The 12757-nt window shown below is 42.4% G+C and overlaps 1 protein-coding gene across 1 annotated transcript in view; it reads right to left on the bottom strand.

The window, feature by feature from the left end:
* Positions 1–12757, bottom strand: part of FRAS1 (Fraser extracellular matrix complex subunit 1) — a 689426-nt gene that overhangs the window by 339244 nt on the left and 337425 nt on the right. Inside the window, 3 exon segments of the mRNA XM_030190549.1 lie at positions 1853–2026; positions 4637–4777; positions 7780–7920. Of these exon segments, the coding sequence (XP_030046409.1) occupies positions 1853–2026; positions 4637–4777; positions 7780–7920 (456 nt within the window).

Raw genomic sequence — 12757 nt, 5'->3', positions numbered from 1 at the left:
AATACTCTTGCCAGGGTTTCCTGTCCATTTGTCATTTTCCTATCTCCTGCTTTTTCTTTCAGTTTTCTTCAATTTACTTTTCTGCCTCTCTGTCCAGATTTAATTCATTCTTACTATCCAGTCTTTAATTTCCCTCTTTTGACTTCATCTACTTACAGCTTTCCATCTCTTTCCCTTACCCTGGGGCTCTCCCCTATTTCCTTTCCTCTTATTCTCCAGTCTTTAATTAACTCTGTCTTCTTTCCCCTTTCCATCCAGTATCTCTCTCTTTCTCCCCCACCCTTCCATTCAGCATTTGCCTTCTTTCTCTCCCTATCCTTCCATCTCACATCTCCCCTCTTTCTTTCTCCACCCTTCCATCCAGCATCTCCCACCTTTCTCCATCCTTCCAACCAGCATTTTTCTCTCTCCCCATTTTCCATCCAACATGTTCCCTCTCTCTCCCCCCATCCTTCCAGACAGTGTCTCCCCCTTTCCACCCTTCCAGTCAGTGTCTCCCCTATTTCTCTCTCCACCTTTCTGGCCAGGGCCTCTCCTCTTTCACACCCCATCCTTCCATCCAACATCTCTCCTTTTTCTATCCCTACCCTCCCAGTCAATGTCTCCTCTCTTTCTCTCCCCATGCTTCCAGCCAGCATCTCCCCTCTCTATCACCACCTGCTGGTTGATGGACACAACTATCCCACAGGTTCTGGAATAGTGGGAAGCTACATAATGGAATATAGTATTCTGTAAAGGGTGTTTTGTGCAGTGCACCCTTTACAGAAAACTGCCTTGGTGCGTTTCGCACGCCTAACTTTGGGTGTGAGCACTTATGCCTGCCAAAAGCTGCTGTAAATGTTCATGCCCAACTGATGGCAGTTAGAGGTGCAAATACAGGTATTCTATAATATCATGCCTAATTCTGGGCAACGCTCCTGACCTGCTCATGCCCCCGTCCCTTTTGAGTTGCACGCTATGAAATTTAGGCTTGCCTTTTATAAAATAAGGCATAAGGCAGATCTGTGCATAACTCCTAATTACTGCAAATTAAGTGTTTGTTAACACCAGCAATTGATTGTTAGTATTAATTGACTAATTAGTTTACATGCAGATCTCTACCTCTACCTCCATTGTCTCTCTTCCATCACTTCATCTTCTCTCTCCTGCACCCCTTTCTCCCTTGTGTCTCTTCCACCTCTCTCTTTTCCTCCGCTCTTCCCTCAGCCCCTTCTCTTCCCCCTCCTATCCCACACAAACTCCCCTGAACAGCGATGGCAATGTTTTGTTTAATTTATATATAGTTGCTATTCTTCCTTTTCTGATATTACCGGCCAAGGTTGTTTGCAATTAAAAAGAAATCAAAAATAGAACTAAAAAAAACACAAGATTATATATCAATCATCCTTAGGAAACACATAGTGTAAGCTGTAGGGTCTCTGAACATGGGGAGCCCATCCTGTTCCTGTAACCTGTCTCCTCTGAGTAGGAAGCATAGGGTCTGAGAGAGGGGGCAGGCTGCAGGTATAGGCAGCACTGTCCATATTCAAAGACTCCACAGCTCCTGTTGCTTTTGCTGCACTACTATGAGCAACAGAGGCAGGCAAACAAGGCTGTCCTTGGGGTTGGGGTGTTAAGAACTATGATGGCATGGGGACAACTACTTCACGTCCCCATGCCATCAGAGTAATCATGTTCCCTGATATCACTTTCTGAATGCCAAGCACACTTTACATTGGAGTCTGTCAAGGCAGTAGAAAAAGGTGCAGATACTTAGCAGCAGTATATACCACCTGAAAAAAAAAAGCTTCGAGTTATACATATGAGAATGTAAATCAGAGTCACATGACAAGGAATTCAGCATCACTCTTACCTCTGCACACTCCCATGCTATCTGGGTATGAACCGATTTTGCACTGAGACAGGCAGGGACCATAAGGAGTCCCATTAAATTCTTGTTCTGATTGTAATACCTCTTCTGGCTTTAGACACTGCGTGCAGTGAGCACTCTCTGGGCCAACACAGGTATGACAGGACTGATGACAAGCTGAAAAACAAGGTTTCAAAGAAAAGGGCAGGTGCAAAGGATTACTCAGCAGCAAGCAGAAATATGCTGACTCTGATCCTCATGCTAGCAAACTATTCATCTGTGTCCTTCAAAACCAAAGTTTGAGGCACAAAATTTGCTATTCTGCATGATAAACTGCACCACCACTCGCCTAACCTAGAGACAGTCAACAGAAAGCATTACAACATGATGTGACACTATTTGCTCATTCAGCTGTAACATTAAGAATAAAAGAGCAGAAGACATCTCCATTGAGGAGCAAATTGTCAAGATATACCATGCAATTATTTTTTGTCTAGATTTAAATTCTAGTTTATTCTAAAATAATAAAGAAAAGGGGGTTGATACCGGCTGCACATACTATAGAAGGACATGCTTATCCTCTCCTACCCTAGCTAAAATAATATTCAAGTACCTTTCTACCCTTAACTTACTCCCTTACTTTCTTACTCCTATTACTCTATCTTATCTATCTATATGTCCCATCTTTGCTTACATCCTATGCTGTCTATTAAGATGTTTTATTGTGAATTGTGTTGACATTGTAATGTAGTATACTATTCCATACTTTGTACTGTTATTTGAATATTTTTACTACTGTAATTGTCTATTGCTTATATTTGATTTATTCTTGCTGTACACCACCCTGAGTGGGCCTTTTACAAAGGGGCGCTAACGTTTTTAAGCATGCGCTAAAAATAAGTGTGTGCTAAAAGCTAGAGACACCCATATATTCCTATGGGTGGGGTCTCTAGTGTTTACCATGCACTAAAAACCCTAGCGCACCTTTGTAAAAGACCCCCTGAGTGAATTCCTTCAAAAAGATGGTAAATAAATCCTAGTAAATAAATATAATTGTAACAATATTTCTATCTGTTGGCAAACGAGTGGTGGAGTGGCCTAGTGGTTAGGGTGGTGGACTTTGGTCCTGAGGAACTGAGTTCAATTCACACTTCAGGCACAGGCAGCTCCTTGTGACTTTGGGCAAGTCACTTAACCTTCCATTGCCACATGTAAGCCACATTGAGCCTGCCATGAGTGGGAAAGCGCAGGGTACAAATGTAACAAAAATAAAGATCATTATTTTAGGAGTGTTACACATAGGGCTCTGGTACACACCTAAGAACTGACCATATGCAGCTGACACATACTCGCTATATTAGGTTTCACTGCCTAAACCAAAGGGATATTTTTCATTCTTTGTAACGGCACAACATAAAAGACAGCTCAGGATTTGAGATTCAGCTACATGGTATTTCTAAATCCAACCTCAAGGTGAGGTACAAACAGGAACACAAGTTACTCCCCTGTCCAGGTGGATGTACAATGTAATTTTGTACCTTAAGGATGGAGGGTTAAGTGAAGTCACAAGGAATAATCGGTGCGAGAAGCAGGATTTCAACTGGGTTTCCCTGAAACTGCACCTCTAACCACTAGGCTAATCCTGCACTCCTGAATCCTTTGGTTATATATTAATTGGCTAATTGCTAATCTTGCTTTTTGAACACAAGTGTAAAGTATATATCTCAGTAACATATGACTTCCGGAGTACAGAATTCAAATTTGCAAGGAAAATGGTGGTACCTTTTCAAATGCACTTTCCAGGCACAAGTTCTTGCATCTTGCTATTTAAAACAGCAGTACCATGTGCAACTGCAATTTTGTTAATATTTGAGAGAAAGAGTGAGGAATTGTCTACTCCTTTAGCTCAGCAATCCTGCTAATCCCAGGATGCAAAGACAGACAAAAATTCCCATGCAGATATTTTTGAGGGTCTACGTTAAATATGGCCTCTAGCACACAGAGAAGCCGATGCACTCACAGCCCGTTTCCCAAGAGGCCAAGGCCCCACATCCAAAGCCAGATGAATAGCCAGAGATAGCTCCCAGTGTGCCCTCCAGCCCATCTAGCTGTAAGTGTCTACTTGGTCCACCTCTACTTTTGGATTTGACTGTTACCTAGGTATGACTTTATAAAATTAGCTTCTTAAAGTCTAGCAGTGCCCCTGGGATGCCTTTGAAGATACTGGGTCAGATTTGTCTGGTGGATGAGCAAATAGGGGAGAAACTTTTAAAACAAAGATTTCCATGGCAGGGGCGTAGCCAGACAGCAGATTTTGGGTGGGCCTAGGCAAGAAGTGGGTGGGCACCAAGTGTTCTCCTCCCCACCAAAAAAATATCTCAGCTGGTGGAAAAATGCTTCTCTCCACCTTGGCAGTCTGCAGCAGGCAAGCGCTGAAAACTGAGAATGTGCAGGTGCCGGTATCGTGGAAAGTAGCGTTTTCCTTACCATCAGGGGGAAGTCTTCAGCTGACAGAGATTGGGATCCCCACCAGCTACTGCTAAATGTGTATTACTGTTGGGTGGGCCTGAGCCCTGTCTGGGTGGGCCCTGGCCCACCCCAGCCCACCTGTGGCTACGCCACTGTTCCATGGGTAACTCCCAAAGTTACCTAGACCCATCTTTTGAATATCACCCTTTTACTGCTTTCTTTTTTTTGTCTACGAAGCTCTACTGCTTTAAACTGATCAGATGCATCTGTCTACTTGAATGTTGCTTTTCTGCACCTAGCGTGAGAAACACAGAGTACCTTTGCAAACACCAAGCTCGGGATAGGAGCCTTCTCCACAGCCAGGCAGACACTGTCCCTGGAGCAGTACACGAGAGCCAGGACAGGAAGTGCACTGAGTGGCCATTGGTCCAGAGCAGTTGACACAGGTGTCATGACAAGCTGGGAGGGGAAAAAAACGCATGTAAGGGTCAAGTCAAAACCATAGGGGCTGCTCGTTTTGCTCTTCAATTCAAGAGAGGACTCACTGGCAGCTCATTGCCACTTGCAGTATCTTTGTAGTAAAAACAGTGCTATAAAACTGAAGAGATAACAGAAACAAAACACACAGAATTGCCATTATGCAATTAGCACACATATCCAGGGGCGTAGCCCAAGGTGGAGGGGCACATTTTAGCCCGCCTCCCCCACCACTTTCAAACCACCGCCGCAAGGTACCTTTGCTGGCGGGGGTCCCCAACCCCTGCCAGCCTTAGTCTTCTTCAGCTCCAGTCTCCAGCGTGCTCGCTGATCTGTGCTGTGAGTCCTGACGTCCTGCACGGTCCTTTACGTGAAACTGAGAGTTTCACTTAAAGGATCGTGCAGGACCTGCTGGACGTCAGGACTCACAGCACAGATCAGCGAACACGCCGGAGACCGGAGCTGAAGAAGACTAAGGCTGGCAGGGTTTGGGGATCCCTGCCAGCAAAGGTACCTTGTGGCGCCGGCGGCAGCGGGTCGAAAGTGACAGGGAGGGTTAGGGGGGGGGGGGTCGAAAGTACAGGGGGACTAAATCTGGGAGGAGGGGCCCAGGACCCCACCTAGCTACGCCCCTGTTTTAGGCAATCTTTTGAGAATTACCTCCTTAATGTGCATAGTTTGTCGAACAGAGCAAGGTACTGTAAAATTATTACTACCTGCTCTTCATAAATGCAGTTAATAAATAAATTAAAAGGGTAAAGGGAAGGGTAAAGGCTCATGGATATGATATATCACCTTACTGTGGTACAACCAAAGCAGTTTATATTTATTATACGCAGGTACTTTCTCTGTCCCTGGTGGGCTCACAATGTAAATATTAATTTAAAAAAGCCACACAAATCAACCAACCTATAACAGCACTTAGTCAAAACAAAAGGATGGATTTAAAGCACACAGTGAAGAAAGCCATTAATAAACTAGACCTTCCATGCTGCAAAGAATTCTGCTTGATCTTGTAAGTTCTTTGTTCTGTTTTTCTTCCCCCCAAAATACAGAATAGTTCACATTTACAGGTCAAAGGCAGTGGTCAAGGAGCTTAACCCAGAACTGGTTAAATCAGTACCTATAACCGGTGGCCTTCTGAGGAAAAAAAAAGTGCATACAAAGAAGAAAAAAGGAACAGCCCATACACTCATTAAGGCCTTTCATCAATACTGCTTTACATTTTATTGCCAGAGGTTGAAGGCTGCTGCATAAAAGATTCTTGACTTGTAAGCAGAGGGGTTACCAAGGACTGTGCAGAGCTATTTCTCTTCTGAATTTTCTCTTGTGGAAGCCCTGCTCCACCACCAAATGGTCCCAAATCCGATTGGGATGAGCTCTTCTCACTCTAGGAGACATTTAAGTGCAATGCTTGCAGTGTTCTTAAGCATGATCCAAACCCAGAATGAGTGTCAAAGTTCTGGAATTTTCTGCCACACTTTTGGCAAGGATGAAAATCTGAGTTCAGTGACATGTTTTTTTTTTTTTTAAATAAAGTTAACAAAAAAACTGCCTAAATATGGAAAACATCTTTTTAGAAAAAGGGAGAACTTTGGCCCACAACTGTTTGCTAGAGCGGAAGAAACAAAAAAACTGAGAAGCTGAAGAGATCACTGTGCGCAGGAAGGGCTGTGCATGCTCAGAACTCTGAAGTTATAAGCCATGGGAGAGCAGTTCTATCCCCGCACCATCGAATGACATCATGTTCTTCTACCTAACTCTATCCTGCTTGTCAATGGAAAAAAAAAAAAGATTATTCCACTGGATAAAATGTTCCTACTCTGAGGGGACCTTTTACAGAGCGGCAGTAAGCCTAATGTGGGCTTACCGCTTGCTCTTTTGGGACAATTGCCGGCGGTAGTCCCGCCATGAGCGTGTGCCATTTCCAGGGAAAAAGAAAACCCCTGGAAATGGCTTACGCGGCGAAAACCCAGCAGAAATCAGGCAACGCTGCGCGCTGCCCAGTTACCGCCAGGTTAGCGCAGGAGCCCTTATCAAGGGCTCCCCGTCGCATGGCCATGCAGTAAGAGTTCTCTTACTGAATGGCCATGTGTGCATGGGGTGTTTTTACCCGCTGTGGTAAAAAGAGCCCTGGTGCATGGGAAAAATGGCCCCTGCCGCCAGCGCAGTCCAGGATTTCAGACACCCTCATGATACATTATGTGACCTGCAGCACTGATTTCAATGGATAGAACCAGACTACTTTTAGGATGTAAGTTTGAGGCCAGTCCTGGTTTTAAAGTCTCCCTCCTGGAACTAGATAATTTGGCAGCTGCAGAAGCACGTAGCAGCATGCTTGTGATTTTATTTTTTTAATATCAACCTTTCCTGTCAGTACCCGAGATAGTCACAGGAGCTGATAGCATGAGCTTGGTAAAAGGACCCTAAATGTTCTGAGGCCTGTGTAATGTTACGTTAGCACCACTTTTACTCCTTATTGATAGTCTGGCTATATCTGATTTATAAAATTGTTGTCCAGAAAGAGCAAATGAACATTTACAGATAATATTCAGTTGCAGGTGTTGAAGCAGCAGTTTCAAAAAACCCATTGCTGCACAGCTATTCTTGTCAACACTGCTAAGTATACATCCCAGCTGCCAGAGGTCTGGGTTCTTTTTAGCACCCCCCCCCCAAAAAAAAAAATAGCATTTTCTAGAAACAAGCACTATCATTTGATTCTTCCATGAATGGGAGGCTGCACATCATCAGGACTGGTAGGAAATTTCCAAAACATTTCAGAAAAAAAATTGCAGTTAGATGACAGAATTTTAAGCAACAACAAAAAAGAGATCTTGACAGACTTTCTCTATAATTTATACATTTCTTAACTTGCACTCTGGGAAGTTGTTTCATGTTAGCTTTATTCTATTTATTTATTTTTGAAACCTTAAGGTTCTTTCTGTTCACTGACCTGACAAGAGCCTTCCAGAATGTTCTCTCACCTTTGCATCTGCCCACTGCATCCTCATAGTGTCCAACAGGACATTTAGCTATACATCTCCTGTTGTGCAGGACCTTTCCTTTCTCACAGGTCAAACATTCAGGACTATCCACATGACAAGTCTCACAGGATGGATCACAAGCTAAAGAGAGAGAGGCAGTAACATTTATCAGTGAACTGAGAGGGAAAAAAGAGAAAAATTCTGTAAGCTCCCTGAAACCTCTGTTCCAATAATAGAAGCATTTGTGATGAAGTTACCATACAAGTAGTAGTCCATGGGGCCTATACACTAAAACTTATACTAAAATCTATTTACTGCGTACATGCTAGAACAATGTTGTCTGCATGCAGGAGTGGCCTGTGGAAAGTGCAAAGGGATGAAGGGCCTTATTTAAATAACTCAGTAGTGGCTAAAAAGTGGGGTTAGTTACAAAAAACCCACAGTCGCTCAATGGGAGGGGCTGACCCTGTACAAATGCTATAATCCCAAGTAACAGGTCATACACTAACCCTCAGATTCTATAAAGGTCGCTCAAATTAGAGTGATGAAATCTGAATGTGATTCTGAGATGTGCACGCAACTTAATAGGTTAACGAGCCATCAACAGTCCAGCTCTGGAACGCTTTACCTAGAAACATTAGAACTGTGAACACCCATCTAAAATTTCAAAAAGACATAAGTACATAAGTACATAAGTAGTGCCATACTGGGAAAGACCAAAGGTCCATCTAGCCCAGCATCCTGTCACCGACAGTGGCCAATCCAGGTCAAGGGCACCTGGCACGCTCCCCAAACGTAAAAACATTCCAGACAAGTTATACCTAAAAATGCGGAATTTTTCCAAGTCCATTTAATAGCGGTCTATGGACTTGTCCTTTAGGAATCTATCTAACCCCTTTTTAAACTCCGTCAAGCTAACCGCCCGTACCACAAGACTCACCTTTTCCGGAAAGCCTACCCAGCAGACCCGAACTAATTCATGAACAATGCATCACATCTTTCGGTCTATGAAATGAACAATACCCCTTCCACATAATCCTATTACTTCAAACTGTATGAATTTTACCACTCCAGTTATAATTGTGTACTTCTACCCTTATCCTACTCTGTATTGCTCACTAGAAGCTGCAGTCCCATCCCCAGAGACTTATCAGCCTCATTGGGATTACTTCTCTCTATATGCTACTATATATTCGTCCCAGAGTTGTATTCTCTTTTCCGGAACCTTATCAGCTTACTTGCATCTACTGTTACTCTATTTTCCACTCTGTTTATATTCCCAGAGTTGGTACTCTCCTCTCTGGAACCTGTAAGCCACATTGAGCCTACTGCTATGCGGGAAAATGTGGGATACAAATGTAATAAATAAATAACTGGATGCTAACAATCAATTATTGTTAATTGGCAGCAATTAAGATCTGGCTGTGCACTGTTCTGTAACACTGTCTGCACAAATTTCATAACATGCAACCCAAAGGGGGGGGGGGGGGGTGCCCACAGACGGGTCAGGAGCATCCCAAAAAGATGTGCGCAGTGTTATAGAATTCCAGGGATGCACGCTCATCTTGCGTGTCAGGATTTACACCAGGGTTCAGATGGCATAAGGCCTCGGGCCCAAAATCAGCACTACATATTAGTCTATAAAGAGCACTTTACTTTATTTCTTATTAGTCAACAATATTCCCATGACGAGTTCAATACGACTTACATCAAGAGAATAGGTACATTTTACAGAGATTACATATTGAGATTAACGCTGAAGAGGGAAGAATTTGAAAGTCTTCTAATAAACTAAATACTGGCAATCAGTGATTATTGAGCATTTTGTGAGATGTGTCTTTCAAATAGATAGGCTTTCAGCATTTTGCGGAACGTTCCAAAATGATTTATAGTCCTTATCTTAATCGGTAGATCGTTCCAATGTTTTGCAGATAGATAAGGTAAACTCAGTACATGTAATGATCTGAATCTGATGCCTTTGGGGGAGAGAAATGACAGATCCAATAGGTTGCCAGCTAGTCTCCTATGCCTAGGTTTAGGTAATAACAACCATTGGGTTAAGAATTCTGGTGTGTTACCATACAGTGACAGAAATATCATTGTGCAATCCCTCTTGCCTCCACCGGGAGCTAGTGCAGTGCAATGAACAACGGGGTAACTCTCTCAAATTTAGATTTGGAGAATATCAGTTTTGCAGCTACATTCTGTACATTGTTGTCTTTTTCTAACTGATGTGGTACAGCTTACACATAGCACATTGCAGTAGTCAATTTGTGATAGAATGAGGGACTGTACAACAATCAGCTTAAATTTATCAACGCTAAAACAGTGACGTATCTTTCTTAACTTTCTAAGTACATAAAATGTTTTTTTGATAACCATTTGATATTGGTTTTCCAAGTTCAGATGTCTATTGACCAGAATCCCTACTATTCTCAATTCTAGTTCTATTTTCAAGGGGGTGCCACTAAGGCTCAGGCTTAATTCTGAAATATCAGTGTTAGGTGCTGAAACAATTAAGTACTTGGTTTTCTATTTAAGACGTAAACCTATTGCCCATTTCTCCAATAAAGTGAGACCATGCGATATCAAGACATTAACATCATCTTTATCCTTAGAGAAAGGGAAGTAGAGTGTGACATCATCTGCATAAGAGAAGAAGTGTATTCCTCCTTTTCCATAAAGAAGCCTAAGAAGGCCATCAGGGCATTAAATAATATCAGGGAGAGTGGGGATCCCTGTGGCACTCCTATGTGTACTATCCATTCATCTGACAGAATCCCATTCATCTTCACGCTGTAAGATCTGTACCTAAGGAATCATCCTATCCAGTCTAATCCATGACCCCCTGTGCCAAAAGAGTCCAAGATTGCCAGTAGCACTTGATGGTTTACTACGTCAAATACACTGGAAAGGTCAAATTGCATGATCATTACTTGTTTGCCATAGCTCATAAACTTTCTGAATTCACTGAATAATGTACCTTGTAGAGTCTCGGTATTCTAGCTTTTCCTAAACTCTGACTGATTTTGATGTAAAAGGTTATTGTGCTCTAAATATTTGATGAGTTGTGATGCTACTATACTCTCAAGGAACTTGACATTTAGTGGTATGGAGGCTACTGGTCTGTAGTTGACCTCCTAAGTCTCCCTTCTGGTGTTTTGGGATAGGGGTAAGCACTCATCCCAGAGAACCCTTTACAGAATAGTGCTGAGCATTGATTTTTCGCAGCACCATTTACTAAATCCAGCCCTAAAGGTTTACTTGTATGCACACAAAAGAATACATCAGCAACATGCTAACCTAGCATCTCATCATTGCATATACCTGATCACTAAATGACATGCAGATTCTACACAAATTAGCACATACAAAAAAACCTAAACACAAGCAGTCTTTTTTTTTTGCCTTCTCCCCCTTTTTGCAATCCTTTATGTAAGTACATCAGGTGCATGTACATGGGATGTTTGTCAGTACAGAGAGAAGGAGCAAGTGATCACTGGATGTCAGAAGAGGAAGTGTAAAATGAGAAGACAAAAACATGTTCCTCTTATGTCTGCAGGGAGGTAGAAAATGTTAAGGAGGCAGAGCAGAAAGAAAGCAGCCTGAAAGTTGTGCCACACATGCCCAGAATAACTATCAAATATCATTATGTGACATCTAGTCAGGAATGTCTGCAAAGATGAGAAAAATTGGCATCAGATGTTGATTCAGGAAGCCTCAGCATAGCCATCCTATTATTCAAAGGAGAAAAATCTATCAGCCCTGACTTTGGAGGACATCAACATCTGACCTTACACCCTGTATGAGCACCCTTTAGTACTAGAACAAGGATTGACCTATAGTCCCAGTGGTGACTTTATGTAGGGGATCTGAAAATATAAAGAGGAGTCTACAATAGGATGGTACTTGCAAACCTGGTTGAGGTTCCAACATCACATGGACTGGACCCAGAAGGGCTTCAAAGCTCTCCAGAGGCTACTTATCAAACAAAAATTATTACTTGACTTATCAAACACTGTTCTAGCTGAACACTCAAAATGTCTACAACAGTCTTTTGATGAACTAACCAGTAAGGACAGCAATTACTGGCATAACCTTGAAATTCTTCCGGAACTTGTAAGATGGTCCTTTGTTGGAGAGAATAAAATAACTGTGGCGCATACAGCAGTGTTTGAAAACCTCATGTGTTACCCTTTTGTTTGAAAGGATGTGAAAAAAGTGGATTTCCAGAGGAAGTTCTAAAGTGTGCTCTGGTGCATTTTTCTTTTCTGAACAGAAGAATGGGAAGATATATTCTACCTCAAGGCTGCATGGGTAAACTGCTACAGTGCCCGGTTTTGTACATCTCCTCCATGTAAGCCATAGTGCAATCTATCAGTTGACCTCTTTCAACTGCCTACCTGTCAAAAGGTTAATATCTGGCCTGAGGAAGGTGTTACATTATAGGCCTTAGTGAGACTTTAGTCCTTAGAGGAGAGCATATGGCACTCTTCCCTGTGCACCTACTAAATCCTAATCTGCAGATATCCCTTCATTTACATGTATATGCACAGTAACTTTAGTGTATACATGCTAGCCTCTCCAGTCTGGTGTAGCATGTAATTTGCCTTGGTCAACAACTTGCTATTCCAGCTATCTGCTAAACAGCCTCAGGCTTCACATAAACCATTAGCACTCAGGCCTCAGTAGCCTTCAAATAAATGATCTGCCAGAATTTTAACAAAAAATGACACCACCTTGTTTTCTTTCTTTCTTTCTGGTTTCTACCTTTGGAGGGCCTGGTGACTTCTTATTCCCTCTTTAAGTGGTTAACCCCTAATTACAATGTTAGTCATTTTAAAAAAACAGGAATGATGTGAGGCTCTTGGGAACATGCTGCTAATTATGTAGGGCCCCATTTTGCAAAACACATGGAGGTGTGCAGAAATCATGCTAGGGTTGGCATGTTATTACTTATTCTTCTAGATAATTCACA

Source organism: Microcaecilia unicolor, chromosome 2 (assembly GCF_901765095.1).
Source record: "Microcaecilia unicolor chromosome 2, aMicUni1.1, whole genome shotgun sequence".
NCBI lineage: Eukaryota > Metazoa > Chordata > Amphibia > Gymnophiona > Siphonopidae > Microcaecilia > Microcaecilia unicolor.
Note: the sequence above shows the minus strand (reverse complement) of the source record. Positions and strands in the feature narration are given on the sequence as shown.